Source organism: Panthera leo, chromosome A2 (genome assembly GCF_018350215.1).
Source record: "Panthera leo isolate Ple1 chromosome A2, P.leo_Ple1_pat1.1, whole genome shotgun sequence".
NCBI lineage: Eukaryota > Metazoa > Chordata > Mammalia > Carnivora > Felidae > Panthera > Panthera leo.
Genome location: NC_056680.1, coordinates 134,185,214 through 134,212,809, shown reverse-complemented (window position 1 = coordinate 134,212,809; position 27,596 = coordinate 134,185,214). Strand labels below are relative to the sequence as shown.

General features: G+C 44.8%; 1 protein-coding gene across 1 annotated transcript in view; it reads left to right on the top strand.

Moving 5' to 3' along the window:
• The window catches only part of WNT2 (Wnt family member 2), a 43,655-nt gene extending 16,337 nt beyond the window's left edge, over nucleotides 1-27,318 (top strand). The window contains 3 exon segments of the mRNA XM_042927624.1: nucleotides 8,431-8,526; nucleotides 8,528-8,696; nucleotides 26,151-27,318. Coding sequence (XP_042783558.1) covers nucleotides 8,431-8,526; nucleotides 8,528-8,696; nucleotides 26,151-26,380 — 495 coding nt within the window. The 3' untranslated portion in view covers nucleotides 26,381-27,318.
• Nucleotides 27,319-27,596: the final 278 nt, after the last annotated feature.

The window sequence follows — 27,596 nt, the reverse complement described above, 5'->3', positions numbered from 1 at the left end:
GAATACTAATGAGCACAGGAGAGAAGCATGGTACTGAAAATGGGGAGTAACTGAAAAACACATAGGTGGAATAACAAACCCCATCCCCTCCTTCCACCCATGAGCACAACTCCTGGAAGTCTGGCTTAACCTCCCAGGCTTTGCAGAGTTAGTCTCCAGCATAACAGCCAGTGTCCTACAGACTCACCAGAAAGCCAACCTCTCTGGCCCACAAACTCCACCCATATAACCAGAATTCCTAAATACCTTTTTACGATGTCATTCTTAAATATGAAAAGACTGTCCAAGGACTACCATATATTTGATTAAATTCAGCAGCATGAAAGAAAAAGATAAAAAATTGCAGGAAAAATGACCTCATGAAGAAAACACAATCTAGAAGCCACGATCTAGAAGCATCCATTCAATGGATGAATGGATAAATAGTATGTGGTATATATACACAGTGGAATACTACTCAGCCATAAAGAATGTAATCCTGCCATTTGTGACAACACAGATAGATCTTGAGGGTATTATACTAAGTGAAGTCAGACTGAGAAAGACAAATATCATACAGATTTCATTCTTATGTGGAATATAAAAAAACAAAATGAACCAGCAAAACAATACAAAACAAACTCAAAAAAAAAAAAAAAAAAAAAAAAAACCAAGAAAAAGAAAAAAGAAGCCCAAAAGACAAATGGAGTTTAAGGGAATCCATAAAGAATATCCATCATTCCCACTTGAATTTGGAACCAATTGAAAAATGGATCAGGGAGGTGGATAGATAGAATAAAAATGTCTGTTGCTCTACTGAAAAAAAGCTGCACTAGGGGATGGAGCTTTAAAGCTTAGAAATACTTCCTAGCACTCCACCCCTGAAATGGACAGACTTACTCACCCTGTCACAGGCTGCCCGCTGGAGCCCCTGCAGGGATCCTCTTGCTGGAGAGCAGGAACTGATCATAACTCATCTTCTCCACAGGCTGGCAGATACCCAATTAGCAGCAACTCAGGCACACAATTCCTGTCCTTCCTCTAAACCCACCAAATGGACAAGTTACTACTCCCTTGGAGAGAAATCAGTAAGGGAATGGAGAGAGCCAGGAGTGTTGCTTTAATGGAATTTCTTTCTCAAGAAGCCAGAAAGTATTAAAAATATAAGAGAGAAAATATAAGGCATAACAGATTAACTCAGAAAACTCAGCAGCTGACTAATTAGAATGTCATAAAGAAACTCAAAAGATTTGAGGGGAGGAAAATATTAAGAGAAAGTCTCAGTGCTGAAGGACATGAGTTTCCAGAGTGAAAAGGCCCACTAAGAGATGAGCAGGATTAATTTTTTTTCAAATCCTAAACACCATGGTGATATTTCAGAACACCCAGGATAAAGGAAAGTATCTGGAGACTTCCATGTAGAAAAAAATACAAAGTGAAATGAAAACAAAAGTCACTTTCCAAAGAATCAGCCAGACATCAGACTTCCCATCTGCACCACTAGATGCCAGAGCCCATGGAGCAATACTTTCACAGTTTTGAGGGAAAATTATTTTCAATCCAGAATTCTATACCCAGCTAAACTCTTAGTCTAGTAAGAAAGCTGAATAAAGACGTTTTAGACACACAAGAGTTCAGACAACATATTCCCCCATGCACCCTGAAGGAGTTACTCAAGAAGTTGCTGCAAAGAGAAGGAATAAACCAAAAAAGAGTGAATGTGGCATCAGCAAGGTAGTGTGTCCAGACTGGGAAGGCATGATGTTGGGTCTCAGCTGTGTAACCAGTCCAGGTTGGAAGATGATGGAAGATTGCAAAGACCCCAGGAAATGAGAGAAGTGGTAGGAAAGATGGAAGGACTGTGAGAGTGCAAAACAAATGAAATTGGTAGCAAGTAAAATGGGAAAACCACAAACTTCACCCCAGTAACATTCTTTGGCACAGAGGCTGTGATACTGGACTAGACATTATGACCTGCTGTGCTGGCATGGTCCTTGGATGCGTGGTCAACAGTATCATCTAAATGTTGACTGTTTTCAATTTTTAGAATCAACGTCTAGACACACTGTGGGAGACAAGCAGAGTCACAGAACAGGACTTTACTGCTCTCATCTTTGTCCCTATAAAAGGACGGGCAATGCTGATGGAGACTGGGAAGCAGAAGGGGAGGAGGGAAGAGGGACTGCACTATCCTCAGATGAGACAGCACCTTTTGGAACAAGAACAGGTGTAAGTTTGCTCCTTGAAGTTGCCTAGATCACCAGAACTGCGATACAACCATGTTGAGGGGTGAGGTGAGGCAAGTGAGGACTAGGCTAAGTTCCCAACCACTGTAAGAAGTCTCTTAGGACTGACCATGTTAGTCAGTAGGTTCACAGTCACACACGCGGCTGCCACATTCAGTTGTGCCAACACTGCACTGCGCCCCTCCAGAGGGCTCTGTTCACCTCGTGGTTACTGTAGTAGATTTGTTTCGTTATTATGACAATTTTCTGGCAGATATCTATCAAATGTCTTGAAGATGGGATGCCTGTTTTGATTTCTCCCTAAGTCAGGGGTCTGCTCATAGAGAACTGTTTGTATAAGCATTTAGGTAACCACCAGAAGGCTAAGCACAGAATCCATTTCGAATGACCATCTCTGGGGTTGGGCTGGGCTGTCAGAAAAAGTGGGAGTGAGGAGAAGGGTACAACAGAAGGTTTCTGCTGCTTTACCCCCTGATCTTTCCTGGACTATCTGATATTTTTAAATCATGTGCCCATATTTCTTGAAGTAAAAATTCTGAAAGTCATAATTTAAAAGCAAACAAACACAAAAAGCCCAGACGGTCTGGCAGCCCCTGGGATGTCTCCAGGTCCCCTGCTTTGCCTACTCCCTCCTTTACCACACAGGTAAGTCTGCAGCTGCTCTTCTCCTGAGGGCCCTGTGGGGAGCCCACCAGCCCCTCCCCCCTCACCTCACCAGCATGTCCCCTCAGGCAGGCTCCTCCACTGCCGCATGGTCCTCTAAAAGCACTTGGCTTTTACTCCACCCCCATCTTTGATTCCCTCCAAAATAGCATGAGCACAAATTGTTTCCTGTGGCCATTTCTTCCCGGAGACTAGAATGCTTTGGAGACAGGTTAGGACACAAATCCTAATTCAATAGTCAGCTCTGCCTGTTCCTAGAAATATAATGTGGCTCTCTGCCACGGGAGTGTCTCACCTGCTCCGGCCCTCGGTGGGCCCCGGGACGCTGGGGCAGTGCTGCTTCTTCCCTCCTCCAGGACATTCCTGGCTTGGACGTGATTTGGATTCACAGTTCTCCACCGTGGCCTCACATTAGAAGCACCTGAGACCCTTGTAACCTCGGGGCTGGGGGCCCACCCCCCGCCTAGGTTCTGTTTTATTCTGCCCAGGGAGGGGCCGGTCTGGGCTCCGGAAGCCATCCCCAGGTGATTTTAATGCCTAGCCACAATGAGAAGCACTGCTCTGCTCTCTCCAGATGCCAGGGAGCAATCCCCAGATTCCTGTTGTTTTACTCTGCAGACTTCAGTACAGAGCTTGACCCCCCTTTTATTTAAGTTAAAGTATAATTAACACACAATGTTATATCAGTTTCAAGTGTACAACATATTGATGCAACAATTCTATACATTACTCAATGCTCACTGTTAGTGTGGTCAGCACCTGTCACCATACAACGTTATTACGATATTATTGATTATACTCCCCATGCTATACTTTTCATTTCCATGACTTATAACTGGAAGTTGTACCTCTTAACCCCCTTTACCTATCAAAGAGTTTGACTCTGTTTTTCCCTCTCTTTCCAGACCATGCAACCCCTCAGACTGCAGCCAGATTGTAAAAGAACATGTGTTCCCTTCTTTCTCTGTGTATGCATCCATATGCAGGACTTTAAAAAGTGGATCATACCACATATGCAATTATTTCTGCAATTTATTTTTGTCACTTGGCTCCCTTTCATTCTGTAATACTGATCTGCCTCATTATTCAAAGACCACATAATATTCCATTATTAAGCATATACCATAATTTGCTTAACCATTTTCCTGTTGATGTCATTTGGGCTTTTTTCCTAATATTTTGCTATTGCTGAGTATGCTGCAATGAACATCCATATGGGTATGTATCCTTTAAAGTTTGCGCAAATATTTTCAGAGTGGAATCACGGAGGTCAAAGGATACATAAATTTAAAATTTTGACAGGTGTTGCAAAAATGCTTTCCATTTATGAATTTACTCTTCCACCAACAGTTTGTTAAGGCATTTCCTCCTGGAACTCTTACGAATACCAAATATTACCAAGTTTTGTACTATTTGTTAATCTGATGGGCAAAAAAAGTATTGCCTTCTTTTAGTTTGCATTTCTCTGATGCTGGTGAAGTTGAACATCATATGTATTTTTCTTGGGACTTTCTATTTTTTCTTTGGATTGCCTGTCAAATAGATTTTTGATGACTATTAGTTTGGAAGATGCAATATAATACCTCCTACTTAATCTCTCTACCTCCTTTTTCTCCATTATGCAGATAATCTTATCTAGCCAATTCTTAACTTATTCAAAAGAATGGAGGGAAACAGTATGCATAATGCAACATTTGAGAAAAGAACAATGCAAGTTATATAGGATTTTAAATGTTTTTAGAAAGAGTGCAGATCTGGGAATGAGACATTGACTCACCCCCTAGTTCTGCCTCTGTCTATCTGGGTAACTCTGGGGATTTTACTTTCCTCAATGAGCCCTGGTTTTCATAATTATAGAATGGGAATAATAACCTATTTTGCCTAATTGTGGTAATTAGATAAGATAATGTGTGTGAACCACCTGTCACAGATCCTGGCCTATAAAACAGTAGGGGAATAAGTGGCTATTGTTACAGTGTTATTGTAACAACATTTGATTATGGGAATTCTTTTAAACTAGGAAGTACCTGAACTCACTGAGTTTCTCAGTCCCATTCCTTATTCTTACATCAGCTACTCTATAAATCAGGCCACCTAGGCTTAGCTCCCCTTCCCTCTGCCTCTCTGATTGAGCAGAGTGTTGTCCTCTTCAAAGTTAAGAGTTTGAATTTCAAGTCTGCAAACCCAGAGGTGGAGGTGGCCCTGAACTGTGACTGAGCCCTGAACAGGCTGTGTGTTAAGAGTGGGGCCTGGAGGTATGAGCAAACCCAGCATCAGAGAAGGTCTCACTTCCCCCAAGGTTAACTGGAGCCTGTGATTCATACACAGTCAAGAACTGACCATGGTTCCAGTTGAAATACTTTCAGTTGTAAGTAACAGCCCCTGGCGGCACAAACTTAATATCTTGGATCACAAGAAGGACAGAGACAGGGCAGGGCCAAGGTGGGTTCATTAAAGCAGCTCAGCGACATCTTCCACACCCAGTTCTTCCCACCATCTTTCAATACCACCACCACCAGCTTGTTGCTGGTCCTGTGTTGGCTGCATCGTGTCTCAAAGGGACTGCTGCAGAAAACTGCATCTGGAGACAGAGAAAAGCAGCTTCTCCTCCTGTGTCTCTTTTAAAGAGTAAAGAAATCTTTCTCACAAGTCTGCCTACAGATTCCTCCTAACATCATACTGGCCCAAACTGAATCAGTAACAACACAATGAAATTACTATTACTGATTTGGGCCGCTCTGGGTCAGAGAGAGGCCTGGCCGGTTCTGAAGCACGTGGCTGCCCAACACTTGAACAAAACTTATGATGGAAGAGGGGAATGTCTATTGCACATGATGATGATGATCAACACTGTGTACCACTGCCGTGTTATTTTTAAGGATTCATAAGATGTGTAAAATCCAACTTTCAATTAATATGCAAATGCTTCAGTTAATCATCTAAAATAACAACTTCAAAGTTTGTAACCTGGAAGTTTATCAGTACAAAGGAAGGGCAGTAATAGTTCCTGTCATTTTTAGAGCTAAGAGTGTTATTTATGAGTAAATAACACAGTTTTAAAAGGAATAAGCTTTGAAGAATGAACATTCAATTCCCAAGCACTTGGCACGGAGTGAGTGTTATGTGGCAATACTGAGATAGTGGGTCTCACGCTTGGACAGGTGAGACCCAAATGGGGCAGTCAGGGGCCAAGGTGACCCTCGTAGGGTTGTGTCAGTGGTGGAGGCCTGCTGTCCAGGTCACCCAGTGAACCACATACCAAACACCTGGAATATAGATACAAGGGTAGGGAGGCACATGGTGGGAGTGTAGTTCCAGAAAAGGAGTTCATTCTATGACATCCCTTAAATACCCCCGGATCCCTGTGACCCAGAGGGCCAAACTGATGACACTCCCCCTGCTCACTTCTCTGTCTTTGCCCTTCAAGGCCAGCTCATGCTGAAGAGGACAGGTTTCAAATGTAACAGGGCACTTTCCACCATCAGGGGCAAAGCGGGAAACATAGGATGCTGAGGACCCAACTGGGAAGGGTGTGAGTGAAGTCACAACCATAGAGCCACCATGATGTCTTGGCTCCTTCAGCTCTAGAATGCTTTTTGGGACTGACTTTCTTGAATGAAGAACCTTTCTGCACACGTGGTTAGAAAAGAAACAATCTGTGAAAGAGGCAAAACCAGGTTGGGCAAAGTTACCCAGGTGAGGCCCTGGAGAGGCAGCCTGGAATGCTGTTGTCTGCGTGTGTGTTTGGGGTGGGGAAGGGTCAGCAAGTGTACTGCAGGGAGCTCCCCCTGGGATGTGTGCTGGAGCCACCAACCCACATCCCACACCCAGACCGATTATACCGGAATCTCGGGAAGTAGGCAGGACAGGACTGAAACTACCACATCCAAGTTCTTGGAAATATTTCTCTCAGTGTGTTACCCTTAGAATTTTGTTCATAGTACCACCTTGGATAATGTCATCAAGGGGGTTCACTGCCCCCTCTGCCTATGCCTTCCACCCCGAGATGCTGTCTTGGGGATGCAAATAAGAGAGGATGGGAGCCCTCAGTTGGCTGGTTTCTCCCTCTCTGCTCCAAGACTGAGCCAAGGACCAACCACATGGTTTTAGTGAGACCTCTAAGGCTGGCCACCCACACTGCCCTTCTGTGTATCACGTTGTTTTGGGTATCTGATGGGGGAAGCCCCTACTCATCAGTCATGATCTCCCATGAGCAACAAAATGCTCTCTCAATATAATAATAATTTGGAAAAGTGATTGATTGAACAAGAGATTAGTTCTGTAAGGGGGGGAATGACAATGGTTAAAGTAGTGAATCATAAGAAAAAGGGAACACAGGAAGGTTTTTCGTCAGAAAACATACTCTGAGAAAATATTTTGGGGAAATCCATTCATTTGTACATCCAGGGTCTGGGTTTGCACCTGCCATTCCACACCCAGGCCTAGCAATGTGGGCCAGTCATCTTACTTCCCTGATCCCTAGTTTCCTCACTTGTGAAATGGGAACAGTGGTAGCTCAGGATGGCTCTGAGGACCATGGGTGCTCATGACCTTCTTCACTCAGCTGAGCCAAGGAGAGATGTGCCAGGGCCACCTAACACTCACAAAATTGCATTGGGGCTGGCACAGGTCTGCTGGCTAATCCCAAGACCAAAACAGAAATGTCCCTGGGTGGTTCCAGGGTCCACCAGAGCCCTTCCCTGTCCACAGGCTTACAACCTATTCATGGAGGCCATCCAGGCCATCCAAGCCAGCTTGAGACAGGCTTGTCCCATGTGCCTTTGTTTCCCTTCTAAAAAAAAAAAAAAAAAAAACAACCAAAAAACAAACAAACAAAACAGAGCAAGCTCAGCCCTGTCATCTAAGCTGAATACTTTGGCCAGACTTGAGTGATACTCTCCCAAATTTAATGGCATTCTCAGGGCCACTGGCTGGATTTCCAGTGTACCCTGGCTCTGTCCTATACCAGCTGTGGAACTTTGGGCAGGTGCTTTGATGTCCCTCATATTTACTCTTCCATCATCTGCAAAATAAATATGGTAGCATGGGATTGTGTGAAGGTTCAGGTCACTGAGATAGAGTGGAGAAAGCATTTAGCGCAATGCCTGGAACATGGATAGGACCCTGCAAATGGTAATAGTCACTACTATTGGCTTACTGAAAGAAGCAGGCTTAGCAATTACTGAGTAGTACTATATATTTTTAATATAATAAAGCCATATTTATTTAGAAAAGAACTCTAATTCATTCTCTCACTTGTCAAACTGGCCCTGTACCCTATAAAATTCAAACTGGTGAGGTTCTTGTTATACCGATAGCCAAATAGGGTTCACAGTCAGGCAAGCCCCCTGCCCCGATTCTCCCCAGTACCCCACCTACCATAGTCAGGGGGTGTGGCTGAAGCGACCACCATCTCCCAGTCCTGAGCCCCAGGATCCTGTGTCATCAGAGTCACTTCTGCATTGCTCCGAGGTAAGGAGTTTGTAGCTTGTGTCAGGAGCTTGAGTCTGCCTGCACTGAACTTGCCCATCTCTTCCGGCAGGCGGTAAAGCGGTTCTTGAAACAAGAATGCAAGTGTCACGGAGTGAGTGGCTCGTGTACTCTGAGGACGTGCTGGCTGGCCATGGCTGACTTCAGAAAAAACGGGCGATTACCTCTGGAGGAAGTACAACGGGGCCATCCAGGTCGTCATGAACCAGGATGGCACTGGTTTCACTGTGGCTAACAAGAGGTTTAAGAAGCCAACAAAAAATGACCTCGTGTATTTTGAGAATTCTCCAGACTATTGTATCAGGGACCGAGATGCAGGTAAGTTCAACGCACATTATTCACAGTACCTAATTCTTTCACAATCAATACTCCACAATTTAAATGCAGTTCTGTATTTCAGCCTGACAGTTCTGTAAGTGCAGCTTGATGCCTTCAGATTCAAAGTTCGTGTTCTTATAAGTCATATTTAAAGTGCACAGAGAGAATCGCTTCTCGGCCTTTTGGCTAAGATCAAGTGTAAAGTGCACAGAGAGCTTTCCTAAGCAGCGGGAGAAATGGGTTGATAATGTGCAGGTTCTGGAGGAATGTGAACCCAAGAAAGTACATGGCAAAGAGTCAAAATATGTAGATTAGCAAGATTCTTCGGCCTTGACAAAACTCTAACTGGTCGACTAACGACCCTGTACAGCAACCCAGCATCCTTCCTGTGATCTGGGAGCCAAGAAGAGTAGAGCTATGTAAGGCACCTTCTCCCTCACAAATACCACCTCTGTGACTCTGAAAGAGGGGTCCAGGGCTTTAAAGCTAGCCTGCTTTGGGGGCACCTGGGTGGCTCAGTCGGTTGATCATCTAACTCTTGATTTTGGCTCAGCCCATGATCTCACGGTTGTGAGATCGAGCCTCGCTTTGAGCTCCACACTGGGTACAAGCCTGCTTAAGATTCTCTCTCCTTTCCCTCTGCCCCTCCACTGCTTGCACTCACATGCTTGAGATCTCTCTCTCTCTCTCTCTCTCTCTGAAAAAAAAATTAAATAAATTAAATAAAGTTAGCCTGTTTTGAAATCTGCCATACTTCTCACTCTCTCGCTCTTTCCAATATGCTGAGAAGTTGCCAAATACTAGAAAGCAAAAATTCATCCCACTGGCCTGGCTGTCAGTGGACAGTGGAAGAGAGCTGTGTAAGAGGCATTTTATTCATTTAAGCCACACCCTTCCCTTGCAGAGGGCACCTTCTCTGTCTTGAACTCATTCAAAGAGCAGCTCCATCAACCTCAACATAGCTGTTCCCACCATTGTGGTTTTATGCGCCTGCTGGTCTCTGCCTTTCACTTCTCCGGGGCAACACTGAGCTCCAGGCTTAGAACAGTCTTTGCAAAGACTCTGATACAAAATAAGAATGAGTACAAGTCTCAGTGGATAGGAGGAGATAGAAGCCCACAGCCAACTCTGGCTCAAGCCAAATTCTCAGACTTAGTAGAAAGCAAGGGAATTCATTATCAGGAAAAACATCCTTGAATTTAAATTCTGAGTTTGTTTTTGAATCCAAAGCAATTGCAAAGGAACCAGTAAAACAGTGTAGATGGCAGCCAGCTCCTAACAGTAGAGTGACCAAGAGGCACAATTACCAGGGAATGTCACAGGAAGTACAGAACTTCTCCTTTGTCCCTGAGTGGCTGAATTTCTTCCTGGTTTGATGAGCACGTTCTTTACAGCATTTGGGCGGGTTTGTACATGCAGCCTATGGATTAACAAGTACCTAGCGCAAGGACCAGATGCTGTGCCCTGCTGCATTCCTGACATGCTTTGGGACCTTTAACAAGTCAGCCTACCTGTCAGGCTAAAGTTTCAGCCAAATCATCACAAAATGTATACTTTGATACTGGATTGTCCCAGAGGTCTGGCTCCCCTCTGCCAGTAACTAGCTGTTTAACCTCAGGCTCCTCGGACAGGACATGGGGATGATGACATCTTGATCACTTTAGGAATTACAATGGATTGACTCCCGTGTGCCAGGTACTGGGCTAAGATCATTGCACACATGGTCTTATTTAATCCTTAGAGCCGCCCTATGACATCAGTGCATTGGAACCAGTTACTGAGAAAAAAAAAAAAAGAGGGTGGCTCCTGGTTGATCAACACTAACCAAGAACCAAATTCACATCTTAGCTTTTGAAACCAGATAAGCAGCCTTGAATATCATTGTCCCAATTGTACTGATGAGAAAAGTGAATGACTAGCTCAAGATCTCACTGGTCTTGGAGGGGATGGATGTCTGGCTGTCTGACCCCATGGCCTGTACACCTGACCCTGACATCACAACTCGTCACTAACTATCTCTATAAAGGTGCTACAAAGCAGAACCCTCATTTCAAATGTATGAAGACCTGCTTCCCCAAGAAATCTTTTCTGGGTTTTTGGATTGAAGTAGTTTGCACAGTGAAGCAAACGGTTATTATGCTTGATGACCACTTAACTGTCTCATGGATATTATGAAATAAAGACCTTACTTTGTCTTCCCCACAGAGGAGATTCTGAATCTATTCCCTGATGCCTCTGCAGGATACTGTTATTCTTCCACACTTTGCTTTTTCTGCTCCCAGTATTAGAACACTATTGTTTCTTGATCCTAAATAGCAAACTCATCTGTAGTACCGACCATTCATTAGCACTTGATCTGCATTCTATCATTGATTCTCACAAAGAATCTATAAGTGGGTATGTTATTATCCCATTTTATAGGAGAAAAAACTGAAGCTGTGACAGACAGGTTATGGAATTTGCTCAAAAACTCTTAGTTGGTCAAGAAGCAGAGCAGGGGCTTGAATCAGAGTCTATCCATCCTTTTAACCATTTCACTCTGCCTCCAGATGCATCAGCCACAAGGCAGCCCATGGCAGGTGCTGACTTTCTTAAGGGAAGTTTTATAATTTACTCACTCTCAATTTATTTCTATTCTATTTTAGGCTCATTTGAGCTTATCTCATTTTTATCTTAAAAAGTTGTGAATTTGGTTCTTGTTGGTGTTGATTAACCAGGAGTCACCCTAGTTGTTGTTGTTGTTGTTGTTGTTCTTCTTCTTCTTCTTAAGTAGCCAGTTTCAATGTATCAGATTGGATCAGATTTCCATTAAGATCCCTAGATTTGGGGCATCTGGGTGGCTCAGTCAGTTAGTGTCCAACTCTTGGTTTTGGTTCAGGTCATGATCTCCCAGTTGGTGAGATCAAGCCCTGCATTGGGCTCTGTGCTGACAGCATGAAGCCTGCTTGGGATTCTGTCTCTCCCTCTCTCTCTGCCCCTCCCCCACATGCATTTTCTCTCTCTCTCTCTCTCTCTCTCTCTCTCAAAATATACAAAATAAACTTCAAAAAAGCTTTCAAATATTCTTTCCTTTGAAAAAAGAAAGATTCCTTGAGCTATACTTGATGCCCTTTTATAACTGAACCTAAGAAAATGCCAAAGTTATCCATATAAACTTTGCCATATTTCTTTTTAATTCTGTTGACCATCAGGTGGCTGTTTTAATAAAAAGACCATTCTGGTGTTGGCCATCACGTAGACAAAAGTTCTGACTGAAAGAGTATAGTTTTCATTGTTCATACTTGAATTCACATATGAATAGCCACCTGTATGAGATGCAGATTTTTCCTGAGAAAGTCTGCTTCAACTCACACAGCTGCTGGGAGTCTTGTCCTTGCCTGTGTAACCTATGGCTTTCTAAAAATTAAGCTTTATCCTGGCCATTTTCTCCTAGAAACTCACATAGTATACACTCTAGAAAATCAGTCAAAACAGTTGTCAAAGTGTGTGGTACAGAATCGTTCTGGAACGGCCTCTAACCTCTGCCCACAGAGGCAGGGAGATGTGATAGAGCTGAGACCTACTAGAAGGGGGAGATTCCTGCCTGTACCTCACAGTGGCATTCCTTCTCTGAGCTGTGCTCCCTTGTCTTGAAAGGAAGGTATTGGGGGTTACAGGGCTAACACCCTGTCAGTCTATATTAAAGAAGCCCCCAGAATGTGCCACATTGCTGAGTGAGCACATCACTAAGGGACTCTCTTCCCTTCGCTAGAATCATTCCACCTAAGAAAGAACCTGTTTTCTGGTAAATGGAACTCCCACATGTTTGAAATGGGTTTCCTTTACATGTATCCAGGCTCTCAAATACATCAGAATTTGCAGTAAAATTTAAAGCAAATAATTTTTTTCATTTCTCTACTAAGATTAGCATTAACCTTTCCCTAGATTACATCTCATACCACTCAGTCTGCTTTGTTGTGGCCATATTGTTTTATTTTGCTTTTTTAAAATATCATACACATTTAATATTTAACTTATTGGGCACCTTCCACTTCTCAGCACTGGAAAACCCATGGTGGTAAGCACATTGAATATTGCCAAGTAATAGATGCCTGTAACTGACTGACTTCACTCCTGCCAACCAGCGCCTGCTTCCTGTTCAGATCAACTCATGTGACTGACATGAGCCACTTCTTCTGTCAGTTTGGTTTTGTGGAATGGATGAAGTCTATAGGCACTATTTTCCAAAGTGAGGGTCTCTTCAGAAAACTATTAAATCGGAATCTCAGGGGACTGCTGCTGAGATTCTATATGCATTTCAAACTTAAGCACATTAAAATGGGAAGTCCATGTTTTAGGCAGTCCATGATTCCTTATTTTTTCATAAGTATGAGGTAAGAAGAAATCCCGGGAGACATTATATTCTTTGGAATACCTACTCTCTTACAAAGGAAAAAAATTCCTTATTTAAGGAGCTCTAGATAAGTGTCACACAAAAATATCTCTGGCCTGGGCTTGCCCAGTACAAGAGGGTGTTTGTTCTTCCACATGGAGGCCCTGCATTTTCAGGAAACTGCTTTCACTGTGAGTAAGCACATTAAAATGATTTCAGCCATCTAAGCTTTCATAGAAATTAGCTGGACAGAAATGACCAAGTAGGCCCTTTAGTGAAGTCCTAAAAGAATGATACCAAGCCTAGTGAATTTTGATGAGAAATGCAGAAGGTGAGTCAAGACCCCGGGGTACTCCTGGGTGAGGACAGACCCAGACCCCAGGGGGAGAAGGGTGATGGGAACATGAGTTCCTATGAGAGTCAGGTCTGTGCTACACACCTTCTGGGCATTTTCTCTGAATCTTCAGGGCAGTTACCCCAATTTATGGAGAAGGGAATTAAGGCTCAGAAAAGCTACTTAACTTGCCCAAGACTGTGTGAACTGTAAGCAGTAAAGAAAACAAAATAAATAAAAATCAAAAGTCCATACTTTTCTCATTATATCTACACTTTACTTCCTGAAATTTGGGGAGGAGATGTAGCAGAGAAGGGAGACCTGTGTACTAAAGAGGCAGTGTGAGGAAACCTAATGGGACAAGGGGCCATTGTAGAGAGGTAGACAGGAGTCAGACTGAAGCTTCCCTTGTGTTTGGCTCAGGTTGCCTCGAGGTCCCTTCCAATCACAAGCCCTTCAAGTTTCCAAGAGTGTTAAATGTCCTTAATTGTTCGCCCCCCAAAATGATAAGCTCAAAAACCGATTAAGGAAGATATTCTTAGGACAACAACAACAAAAGACATTTTCCCCTAGCCTTCAGCTGAACAAAGGGAGCGCTCTGATGTTTGACTGGAAAGACTGCTCAGATTCCAGGAGTACGTACAACGGTGTGATACGGTGCATATGACATTATGCAGGCCACGTTGGAGGTGAGATCTAGGAAGCGGGGCTTTCGGGGATGGCTGTTCTAGCGGTTGTGTGGTTATCTGCTCTGGTTATTGCCCCAGGCGTCTGCAAATCAAAGGAGTCCTCAAGTTAGAGATAGTCCATCTCTGAGGAATGCCGTTGTCCTCTCCAGAGAAGCGGTTGCACCTAATCACAGGCCACTTTCACCCGTTATGACGTAAAAACCCTGACCTGGGCCAGAGGTCACCCTGAGGTCTCCTGTCCGACTGTAGGAAACAAGCAACCCTCCACCTCTCCTCAAGTTCAAAAAACAGAGTTCAACGGTTGTATAACCTGTTGTCCACGGAAAGCCCGATAGCTGGCTGACAGCTGCAGGCCTGGAGTGGTGCAAATGCTAAGGTATCACTGTTTTTTTCTGCACAAATCATATTTGGCAAACAGCTTGCAACCCATGGGAACACAATCCCAACCACGGTTTACAGAGATTCACCGATCCAGACATGCCCTGTGGTGGGGCCTGGTTTGCTGAACCTCTGAGATTGTGACCTGACTGAAAACAAGGGAACAGCGTGTCAGCCGGTAGGAATGCATGGACCTTATTTTGATATTAAATGCGCAATTCCTACAGGACCTCCTAGGTCCCTCATTGCTTCATGGATCAAATATGTATTGAGCCCCTTCTGTACGCCAGACACTATGATAAGCCTTTGGAATGCGAAGACGAGGAAGCCAGACTCGGTGCTTGGCCTCACAGGCCTTCACAGGCCCCCTGGTCTCTGTAGATGAGCCAGGTGGTGGGCACGCAATAGGACGCAGGCCAGGTGTGGGGGTCCTCAAGCCCGGACAGGAAGGTGGCGCTTTCTTGGTTTCTGTCCACACTCCGTTGCTCTATTACTAGGACTTACTGTACATTTGTAATTTGGAAAATTAAAGAATGGGTTATTTATCCCTTTCAGCAGTGAGATTTCATTTAGAAATTCATGAATTGATATCTGAAAAGTGCTAAGACAACTAAACCAGGAGAGAATGAAATGAACAATGTATTGGTGAGGCTTATGAGTCACCATGTTCATAGGCAATTATTGATTATGTTGTATGATTAATATTAATTACCATCCAGAGGGCCATCCTTTCAAATTCTTAGTGGCATGTAACACAATTAGCCTGCCCCCCCTTCCCGAAACACAGTCTCCCGATTTTCCTCCTGCCCCAAGAGCTGGTTTCCCCAATTTCAGTTGCTAGTGTCTCTTCTACTTGTAAATTTGGAAGGATTTTGGAAGGAGATCTTCAGGACCCAGGCAGGCCCTCTTCACTTCTCCATCTGCACTTTGTCCCTGAGCGGCCTCCTCTTTTACAATGGCTTTAACTGCATCTCAGGCCTCATCTGGGTCCTACCCCCTGCTCGACAGCACCTCTCAGGTTGCCCACATTGCTAGCAACCTGATTCTATTAAGTGAACGCTTGATTTTTCCCACTCCCAAAACCTATTTTCCTCAAGCTTCCTCTTCTCAGAAAATAGCAGAGCCATCCACTCCATTGGTCAAGCCATAACCTGCAAGTCATTTGCTACCCTACTTTCTCACTTGCATAGTGGCCCATCACCAGGTCCTCCTCAAATGTATCGAGGATCTGTCTCAGAAAGCCTTGTTCCTTCTTTTAAAAAAATTTTAACGTTTATTTATTTATTTTGAGAGAGAAAGAGCGAGTGGGGGAGGGGGAGAGAGAGAGAGGGAGAGAATACCAAGCAGATTCCACACTGTCAGCATGGAGCCTGATGTGGGGCTCGAACCCACGACCTGCAAGATCATGACCTGAGCTGAAACCAAGAGTTGGACACTTAGCTGACTGAGTCACCCAGGTGCCCCAGAAAGCCTTGTTCCTTGACTCATAGCATATACCAGGAGTTTTAGTTAATTTATTTAAATATTTGTTTGCTATCTGTCTGTCCCACTGGACTCTGATTCCATGATGGCAGGAACTATGTCTGTTCACCACTGGATCCTCAGCACACAGCATATAAACATGTGTTGAACTGAATTGAATGGCAAGTTATAAACAACTTAAAATATGCTCATCATGAGCTGAAATGAAGTCTTAGTTATGTTGGTGCAGCGTCATAGCTTAAATGACAGGTAAGTCCTAAGCATTATAATCACCCATCACTGATTATAACACATGGCCTATGAAAATTCCCACTTAAACTGAACTGTTAAATGTTCTCAAGTTCAAGTGCATTAGGGCACCATTTACAGAGCTCAAAATGTTGGCTGCCCATTTCCCTGGTGACATAAAAGTCTCAAATGCAGCAGTAGCCTGTATCGATTGCTTTTAGTTGCCACCAAATACTCTGTGTGGGGCCTTTTGCATTTACTACTATCAGTGGGATTACTCGTTAGTTTATCTGATTTAGTTGTTAATGTAAGCAAAAATACTTTTTACATCCAATATTTACTTTATGTTACAGGAATGATCTGTAAATCTGCACTACCGTTCAGAATATAGATGTGCTAGAATTATTAAACTTTTAGGATGCACTGAAAACGGGCCCGTATGTGAATTAACTGACAGTGGCAATCAGATTGAATTTGTGAAAACTGAAAAACAAAGCAGCAAACTTTTTTCAGAAAAAAAGAAAATTTCAGAAAAAAAACCCACAAAAAATTTCATTTTCTATTTTGAAGTCTTCGACATAATTTGCACTAACAAAACATTTGTCAAATAGACGTCCTTTTTTGTAATAGAACAAAAATCATCGCCAATTACCGTGTTAATATGCGACAAACAAAAGAGTGATGTTAAAGTATTTTTAAATAATATATTTGCTTCCATCATGTAAACTTTCCCCATGAGACCTATTTTGTACTGGTGTGATCAATCCGTTCTTTAAATCTATGTAAATCCCATATTTCTAAGGAAAAATCCTGGCGTTACACATCAGCAGACTTTCGTGCCACCTGTTGCCATTTTTACTGATTACTGACTGGGTAGTCGTGGGCAAATTAACTTCTTCAAGTTTCCTAAGATATGCAGTTCACCCAGAAACTCCCAAGGGTCCTATGATTCCATAAATGAATGAGTGAATTATTAATTAATTTCACTCTAAGGTTGCAGTAACAGAACTTGAACTTGATGCCACAGACTCCCTTAGGTTGTCATTTCGAATCTGTGAGATCTTTTAAAACGTTGTGATATTTTTTTGCATGTTTTCTCTATATGCCAAGTGAGAACATGAGAGTGGAAAGCAGGCTGTTAGCTAGCTTACTCTTCCCATAGTGCCGGAGGGCTTGGTGACTGCTCCCTGGAGAAGTGTGCCCTCCTTCAGCAAGGAAAAGCTGATCTTAATTTCTAAGAAATTGTTTTTAATTTAATATTTAATGAATTGGGAATCTGTATGTGGATGGCTGAGTATTATGCCGTGTATAGAAGAAATATAAGATCTAACCTCTGTCCTGGGGGAGACAAGATGCATGAGAAATCATCAAATATTTCAAAACAGCATATGAGCCCTATTGTGTGACATGCAATATAAGGGCTTCAGAAGGGGGCCAGGAAGGAGGGAGCAGAAGTAGGGAGAACTCTGTGGAAGGTGCTGAAGTAGGCTTGAATCTCGAAGGATGGGAGGACCTCCCATCTAATGGAGTGAGGACAGGCCTGGACAGCAGATGAGAGTACCTCCTGTGAGGAAACAGTGTACACAGCTGTGACATCAGAAAGTCACTTCAATGGGACAGTGAGGAGGTGGCCTGATTACCAGGGGTCCAGGTAGGGGTAGGTGGGAAATAAACTTGGGTAGACTAGGTAGTGCCAGACATAGAAAGCCTTGAAGAGTCTGACCTTAATTCCATGATAGGATTTGCTAATTTCATGGAACATGCTTTTTTTGCGCCAGTTAACCTTTTCCTGCTTACTATACAAACGTTAAATAAAATCATCTGAGATAAGTGGAGATATTGTCTTTCCTAGTTTTAGTTTTGCAATTTTTACTGTGCGAGGGGCAAGCCGTGCATGTAGATGAAATGTGCGGTCTCCAACATTTGCTCTAACATTCTTTTCTTCCCTCGATAAATCTGTGTCATTAATGACAACATGTAAGTCAACCAAAGGAGAAACAGCCGATTGGATGACGGGCTTAAGTGGATCTTGCTTTATGTCCTAATGGTCAACATATGGGCTTCTGTCAGCCTGGAGTGGCAGGAATTTCCAAAGACACAGGCCCATCCACAGAGAAAGAGCGCTCGAGAAAGCGCTCTTTCTCCAGGTCCCAGAGGTGCAGGTCTGGGAACTATTAGCAAAAGCTCTGCGTCCTCCTCTGCTGTCAGGAAGATGCATGTCGGTGGAGACAGAAATGTTTTTGCACTGGGAACCCTGACTCCATTATTAATTTTATAGCTCTAGGGATGGGATGCTCGATTCTGTAATGTTCCCCTCGCATTGCCCCACTAAAAGTGAGTTCTCTGGTCCCAAACTTATGTGATTTAGAAACTCTGATTCTTTATCATCCTTTTCCCCCAATACATATGTGAGCTCTGTGCAGGGTGAGGACAATACCAAGGAGGAGAAAGGCTGGAACTCCCACCTTCCCATGGCATAGACGTTACAGACTGCCCGGATCTTATGGACACTGAGTCTAGGCAGATGATCTAACAGTGTGGGTGAAGGTGGCGGAAGAAGGTTGGGCTCGCTGAACCTGAGTCTGACATACTGTCTGGGAACTAGGATCTGTACCCAGGCGGGCCATACATCTGAGCACATTTCACAAACTTAGACCTAAGGGAGCCAGGGAAAAAAGCTTCCCACCTGCAACTTATCTTAAGGAAACTGAGGAAATCAAAGTGCAATAAGAGATAACATTACAAAGCAATATGAATGATTTTTAAAATAAATGTGAAGCATCTAAAAATGTATTTATCCTCTTAACATATCAATTCGGGAAACTAATGATGCAGCCATTACTCAAAAGAGTTTTTAAAATTTCCTTTGAAGTATTTGTAGAGCCAGCCATACATACTTTTGTACATGCTGTATGATGCAAACATTTGACCTATAAAGATCAATTTGGCTTTTGGAAATGTCTCAGTGAATCTTAGAGTAAAGTCAGGGGAGAGTTATGTGAGTGATCAGGCTAAGATATGCCATTTGAGGTGAGATGCAAATTGATGCTATTGGCCTACCTTAACCAGTAAAAGTTCTACTTAGCAAGAGTTGTTCTCAGTGTTTGCAGCCACGGCCCCATCAGTGACATATATTAAAGCCACCTTAAGGACACATACATGTTTTGGAGATGTGCATGTTGGCATTGCAAAGAAATCAGTCTTATCTCTCAAAAAGGTGACAGGAATTCCACAGGAATATCAGTGCAGGAAAAACGCAGTGTCAGCTGCTAACCCCGTGTTAATTAACTAGCCATTTTCATTCTCGTGTAACTGTAGGAGTCTTAATTGTCTATGGCATATCACATGCTGGAGAAGAAGTCCCTTCCCAAAAGGTTACATGTCAGGACCTTTGCAAGTCCTTCATTTGATAAAATAATGAAGGTAGAGAGCAGGAAGGGTGCTAACACTCTGCTCTTGCACTTCTGCCCGGGAGCCTGCTTCCTGGGATCTGGCAGGGCTCGGGGATGGAGCTCTCTGCCAGATGTCACTGTCTCTGCCAGTTAAGAGCTTAAGCTCTGGAGTCACACAAGCCTGGCTTCAAATCCTGACCTGCCACCTGATAGCTGTGTGACCACGGGCCAGTTACTTACCCTTCTCCTTTTCCTCATTTCCAAAATGGTGATAACAGTACCTACTTTATAAGCTTATAAGAATTAAATGAGATAATACAGGCAAAATGCTTATCACAGGGACTAGCCCATGTCAGTGCTCCATAAGTATTGGCTCCAATTATGAACAAAAAGAAGAGAAAGAAGATGAAAAAGAAGGCAGAAGGGAAGGGCGAAAGAAGAAGAATGAGGAGAAGAGAGGAAAAAGGAAAGGATGCATGGGCTTCAGGCTTACAGGTGTAGCTGACTTTCTTAACCCAGGGGTTCCTGTTGTGGCCCAGGCAGGGATAAGTTGCTCATTAGTTAATGAACTGGTATATTGTTTGCAGAAAAAAATGGTCTAAAAGTGTGTATCTCAAGTATTTAGAACTAAACAAGCAGGAAGATTATAAAACTCGGAGGGTCTCTTTCATAAAGAGCACACACATTTACAGCCTTGATTTTTGTCTTTTACGGTAAGAATAATGGTGATCTGTTTTGGAAAAGATAATGGGAGGTCCCTAAGACAGTATAGCACTATTGCTATCAATAATAACGGGGCTTTGTTATAATTCCAATAAAAGAAAGCAATGCCAGCAAATTTTGTATAGATTCTGCAGTCTAGAAATGTGCTTTTCAGGGCTCTGATGACATGGCTCTATATTCTGCTCAAATGACAGCAAGTGTCAACATTGCCCTTCTGCCCTACAGTCCGTCATTAAGTCTAATTAGATCCAAACCCCAAAGCGGGGCCAATTTGTGGTCCATCATCCTGTAGCTTCGTCCTCTCCCCAGACGACAGAGCCTGCCCTGTACCTCTCAGCTGGCACATTCCTGGGGGCCACGGGTACCTTGCAGGGGCCATCACTCCTCCAGGCTGTGACCTCACCACTGTTCTCACATCAGTGGCTCTCAACCTTCAAAAACCCCTCTCATCTTCCTTCTTCTGGGCCCTCATTACACCCTGTTTGGGCGACCAGTGGTATTAATTCAGATTAATGGTGTTTTCCAGCATTCTGTAACTGAACACTGAACTACTGAGATCTCAATGCCAGGTCTTTGTTTCCTTTACTGAAACCACTTGTGAGTCAAGCTCTTGTCAGTGGCCATCACTTTGACTGCTTCTCCCAGAGTTTTCATGGTGTTGGAGTCCCTTCACTGAGCAATCCTTCTGTTCAGACAGGGTCAGGTTCAGTTTTGTGCATCTGGGGGACCATCACTGAAGCTGAGTCAGATCACAGCTCAAGACCTCCTTAGGCTTCAGCCCACTGGGAAAATGTCACCAAGTTCGATGTCAGTAAAAAGCCCTCAGTCTGATTCAGGACTGAGACACTTCACCTCCCTGTCCTAGCACCCCGCCCCCACCCCCGTACCTCAAAGCATCAAGCGGGGAGAGAAAATTCCAGTTGCATGAATTCCTATTTTGATGACAGCATGTTGGCGGAAGCAAAGAATGCTTATTGGTGTGCAGGGCTTACCGACAAAACACAAAAAGGTGAAAGAAACTTCAGAGTCGCCTCTGAGGGTGGGGCAAGTGAGAGGGCTCCGCACACCCACTGGGGGTCTCATTTACACCGTGGCTTCAGCTGCCACCTCTGAGGTAAAGACTTCCTAGTCTGAATGTCCATCCTGACCTCTCTGCCGAGTCCCGGAGGGTATTTCCCTTGAACATTTCTACCTGGATGACCCACTGTCACCCCAAACTCGATGTGTTGAAAACAAAACTCCATATCTTAGCTCAAAGCCTGCCCCTCCCCAGGTGCTCCTACCCCAGGGAAGGTCAGCAGCATAAAACCAGTCACTCAAGCCAGAAGCCTGGGAATACTGCTGACCCTCATCCTCCATATGTCCCGTCAGTCCTGCCTCCTTGATATCCCCCCCGAGCCCATAACCTCTTCCACCCCTCCCCACCCCTGCCACTGTCCTTGTCCGGCCACCTTGTGCCCTGACCAGGGCACTTCACTGCTCTCTAACTTGGCTCCTTGACTTCACCCCGGCCCCCCAGCACCCACAGTGAGCCTTCTGAAACATAAATCCACCATGTCCCCCTATTGTGTAAAAACTCTCAATCACATTCCGCTGCCCTTATGTTAAAAGTTTTAACACCTTGGGGCACCTAGGTGGCTCAGTCAGTTAAGCGTCCGATTTCAGCTCAGGTCATAATCTCACCATGAGTTCAAGCCCTGCCTTGGACTCTGTGCTGACAGCTCAGAGCCTGGAGCCTGCTTCAGATTCTGTGTCTTGCTCTCTCTCTGCCCCTCCCCCACTCATGCTCTGTCTCTCTCTCTCTCTCTCTCTCTCAACAGTAAATAAACATTAAATTTTTTTTTTTTTTTTAAGTTTTAACACCTTAGGGCGCCTGGGTGCCTCAGTCAGCTAAGCATCCAACTCTCGATTTCAGCTCAGGTCATGATCTCAGAGTCATGCGATCAAAGCCTGCATAGGGCTCTGCACGGAGTGTGGAGCCTGCTTGGGATTCTCTCTCTCCCTCTGCCCCTCCCCCGCTCACATGCACATGCACTCACGCTCTCTCTCTTTCTCTCTCTCTCCCCATGACACAAGGCCTTCCATGTCTCGGCTTCTACCTGCCCCTGCAGCCTCACCTCTTGCCACTCTCCCCTTGGAATGCTGAGTTCCAGCCACGTTAAACACCTTTCAGAGCTTTGCTGGGTTTCCTGGTTTTGCATATGTGGCCTCCTCCCTCTTCTTCTTGTTACTGGAACATAAAAGACATACAGAAAACACACATGTCACGTGTACAGCTCAGGGAATTGTCTCAAATGAACATAGCCATATAATCTAAGCCCAGAGTAAGACCTGAAGAAGACTGATATTCTAGAAGCCTTCTTCACGCCCCTTTTCACTATTCCCCAAGGAAAAGTACCACCCTGGCTTCTAATAGCATAGACTGGTTCTTCCCACTTTGTGCTTGATGTAAACAAAAACCTACCAAATTGGGTCAGCTGTCTACTACTGCATAACAAACCCACAAACTTCACGGCCTAAGATAACCTTAAAGTCCCACCTTGGGCCTCATCGCTCCTTGCAGCCATGCTCTTCTGTCTGCTTTGTCACCAAGCTTCTTGAAAACTCCCCACCCCACACTCGGTGTCCGTCTGCCCATTCGCTCCACGATCCACTGCTCCATCGTGTCATTCTGCTGAAGCACCTCTCAGCAGAGGACCCCAGTTATCTCCTTCATGCTGAGCCAAATGAACAACTGTCAGTCTTTTCCAACCTGACCTCCTCCCAACTCGGTGAGTCACCAAGTCCTAGTGATTCTCCCTCTTTAACCCATCTCGCATTTGTCCTACCTCTGTCCCCGGTCATTATCTCCTGCCCGGACTAATCCCACTGCATGAAGGATACCTGCCCGCTCCAAGAAGCTGTTTCAGACTTCTCATTCCCACATGTTTTCTGTGGATTAAAAATCTGGACAGACTCACCACTCACCATGGAATAAAACCCACACCGCTGCCAGACAGGAAGGCTCTAAACCTGTGCCCCAACTCCATTTCCACGCTCTTTGCCTAACTCACACCTGTGCCGCAGCCGTGCTGGCTCTGCACGGGCTCGTGAGTGTGCCGCAGAGGCTGCTGGGAGGCTCTCTCCTACCTGGAATGCCTTCTGTCCCATGTTCTCTCCAGAGCTTCTACTTATCCTCCTCTACATCCTATCTCTGATGCCACCTCTTAAAACTGTGCTGTTAACAGCTCCTTTTCTGATCCTGTGTGCTATTGATATTAATAGCAATAATTATCATTATGACATGTTTGGCTCACTCCCTCTAGAACGTAAGCTCCTCAGGGCAGGATCTTCATTTTGTTCCCTGATAGATCCAAGCTCCCACAGCTGTGCCTACCACAAGGTAGACACTCCGCAAACACTTGCTAAGTGAATAGAAGATTAGCATTAGTTGAGCATTTATTATGCCAGGTGCTTTCATGCATGATCTCATTCCCTCCTGACCACAGCCCTATGAGGAAGGAACTGTCTTTATTCCAGTTTTTCAAGGAAAGAAACGGAAGCTTGATAAGATTGCATAACTTGCCCAAGGTCACCCAGCTGATAGATGCCAAAGCTGGAACTTAAACTCTGATATGTCCCAGCTCTAAATAACCTCATTCTACCATCCTGAGCTTTGTTTACAGTGGTGCATTGCACAAAACCCTACTGTGGGTTTTTTTTTTTACTGGAATTCTTCAGCAAATGGAATATTTGAAGTAGTGGAGAGATCTCTTTACATATTTATCTCTTCATTATATTAGGAATTCCCAGAATATAGGAATAGGAAGTGAATTCTAATTATTTTATTTCCCCACCACCACCACCCAAAACTCTACACAGCCCACACAGTGTCTTACACGTCTGTGTTCATTAAATGTTTGCTGAATTAAATGACGGGTGTGCTGCAAAGCAGGACTTGGCAGTGAGTCCCTTCTGCACAGGCAGTGGTTTTGAGCACTGTCCTGAATCCAGCCCCAGCTGCCGCCTCTTCTAACTCTGTGCTTCTTCAGCATGATAGAGGCTCACGGCCATCCTTGGCTGACCCCGTCTTCCACCCTGACCCCGGCCCTTTGCCATCCTTCCTGTCATCATGAAATCCCCTGCCTGTCTTCCTGCTGTCAGAGGCGTGATCACGCACAGCAAGTTGTGCCCACCCCTCTCCTCTGCTCGACCCCACGCCCTGCCTGGACCTGGCTGCTTCCCGGGTCGTTCGTGACAGGCAGGGCAACATGACATTTCTGTAGATATTTGGAGCACAGCTTGGACTGTGATAAACAGAGAGAGAGTCACGAGACACTGCAAGAATTATGAAGTGGGAGGAATTCCATGTTAAATGATGGAGGAACTGAAAATGAATGAAGTCACTGTCTTTCATTCCAATGTACTTTTTTTTTTTTTAAATGAAGAGTTTAGCTTCTCTAGGTTTGTCAATTGTTTAGGATTGTTGATTGCAAGCAACAGAAATTGGAGTGGTTTAAGCTGAAAGGGGAAGTTTATTAAAAGAATGCAGAATCTCTAGGAACCCAAAGGTTAGAATGCAGCCAGGCTTCAGGGACAAATGGAAGCACCTCTGGAAAAATAGTCCAGGACCTGGGTAGCATCTGCTTTCCACGTCTTGTCTTGCTGTCTGTACATCTGCCTCTTTCTTATCTCTCTGTAGACCTCCACTGGTCCACACACTTCATCATAGTACATGGCTGCCAATGGCTACTGAGTCCATATTAGGCAAGACTGCCTGCCTATCTCCAACAAACCTGCAAATCCCTGGGGAAATCTAACAGATTTCCCCAGAATAAGTCAGGTCCCCAGCTCTGGTCTGATCACCTGCCACCAGCTGAGCCGGGTCGTGTTGTTCAACATGGCTGCCAAGTGCCCGTTGCTGTGCCCGAGAAAGAAGCAGGAAGGATCATTATAGGTGGAGCAAACTACACAAATGTCCACTGCACTTTGTTCTGCTCTATTGTCCAATAATGCTCTTGTAAAAGACTTCTGGGTGCTTCTCCAGGAATAGAACAGATTAAGAGGCTTTCTATCTTTAAGAGTCTTTTTCAGAAACAAATTCATAAAGACGAATTGCCATTTAGGAAACCTCACCCTAATTAACTAAGACAACAACATTCCGGTGGTAATTCCTAACAGGTCTTTATGCCAGTTTTATTCACTGAAGGCTTAGAATCCTGGCTTCAACAAGAAGCCTCACACACATCTAGATGGCCCCCTGGATGGCAGCGCGAACGGTAAACCAGACCAGGCGTTGCTCCCTCCTCAAGGTCTTACACAAATGATGCCCACACCTCCCCTTCGGCAACGAGCATTCTCTTCTCTTTCTAAAAAGGCAGTGTGGTCAGGCCTGGGTAGGCGGAATCCTCTCCCTTTGAGGGTTCCATGCCCTGACAAATGTGGAGAGCACTAACCTGGGTCACTGCTTCCTTGATGTGGTTTGAGGTCAGGAGAGAGGGAGATATGCTAGATCCTTCTTTCCATCTGATCTGGCCTTGCCCATGCAGTGACCCATCAATCCTAGGCTGGGTAAAGAGAAACTGAAAGGTTTATCCAGCTCAGAAGTGGGATCACGAGAGTTAAAGTTGCCCACGGTAGGTCCAAAGTTTTGTGTCCATCTTTCCTGCACTTGGTCCTCTGGGCTCCACTACACATGCCACAGCTGGCCCCTGGGGAGGACAGATGCTGCCTGGGCCACAGAACAGGTGGTACACAGCCCCAGGTTGGGGTGGGGGGGCGCAGGGCCCGCTCCCGGAGGGTGGATTCTCCTCCTCCCAAGGCATATTGTATTCTGGCCACAGCTTTGCGGTGACACCTCCCTCGCTTGTCTTCCAGGCTCTCTGGGTACAGCAGGCCGTGTATGCAACCTGACTTCCCGGGGCATGGACAGCTGCGAGGTCATGTGCTGCGGGAGAGGCTATGACACCTCCCACGTCACCCGGATGACCAAGTGCGAGTGTAAGTTCCACTGGTGCTGTGCCGTGCGCTGTCAGGACTGTCTGGAGGCCCTGGACGTGCACACATGCAAGGCCCCTAAAAGCGTTGACTGGGCGGCTCCCACATGACCCCAGAGGAGGTTGCCATCACCTTCTCTCCTGCAAGGACTCCATTGGATCTGCAAGGACACTGGGCCTTTGGGTTTTCTCGGGGAGATATTTCCTAAGGCATGTGACTTTGCCTCAACAGAAGTCCTTCCTCTCCCACCCAGGGGGCCCCAGAACTGGGGCCACATGTTGCACACAAAGCATGCCTTATTCCCTCCGCCTTCGAGCATTCTGGGCCACATCTCTTCCTGGTCAGGACAGACTGCTAGGAGGGGAGGGGCCGGCCACATCACTGTCTCCACCCACCTAGACGTTTCCTCTTTCTAGAGCGGCTGGCCAGAGGGGAAAAGAGTGTCCCAAAGGAGCTTTCTCTGTGTCTCCCAATAAATGATCATAGTTCAGAAATCCCATACTGCTCTCAGGAGGGTAAAGACAGCAGGACCAACTGCCACCGAATTAACTGTAAATCCTGAAAAGACCAAGCAAGGCTTTTGCCTGATCAAGTGATTTTCGCAGCCACCGCGTCCAGGGGTAATTGGTAACTGCCTGGAGAAAGATGGCTTTCAAAGAACTTCAGGTTTAAAACGCATATTTTTCAAAGCACTTATTGCCATATTGAAATTTGACGTAACAAGACGGGACTGTTGTCCTTTGGTACAGTTTTGGAATCTTTACAATAGCAAGAGCCTCAGAAAGTCATTGCTTTGCATTGACTTAATATAAAGCAACTTTCTATATAAAGTCCCCTTAATATAAAGCAACTTTAGGGATCTCACTTAAGATCTGAAGGGAATTTAAAAGAAAGATTGATGATCTGGCAGTATTCTGACCTATTGGGGGAGGATGGAGGAGAATAACCGCGAGTAAAATATCAGAAAATGTGTCTGTACAGATAAGGAGAAAAAGGGGAATAAAATTTCTGTCTGGTATGATGCATGTGACCCATGGAATTTTGTAGTTGAAATGGCCTTCAGAATGATAACTTTTGGGACGGCAAGACTAGGGAACCAACGTGCTGACAGAGAGGTTTCCAGAGGTAAGTCACGCCTACACGGCCTGCACCGTGAGCAGATGCCCAAAAGAGGTCCGCCATTTGTGCCAAGGAGCATCAGCATATACCCATCACCCTCCAAGCACATTTTAAAGACCTGCCATATTTAATTGTGTTCATCTGAGGCTGACAAGATGTCAAGATATCATAGCCTCAAGCAAATGACACATAGCCTTGCTTGTAAGG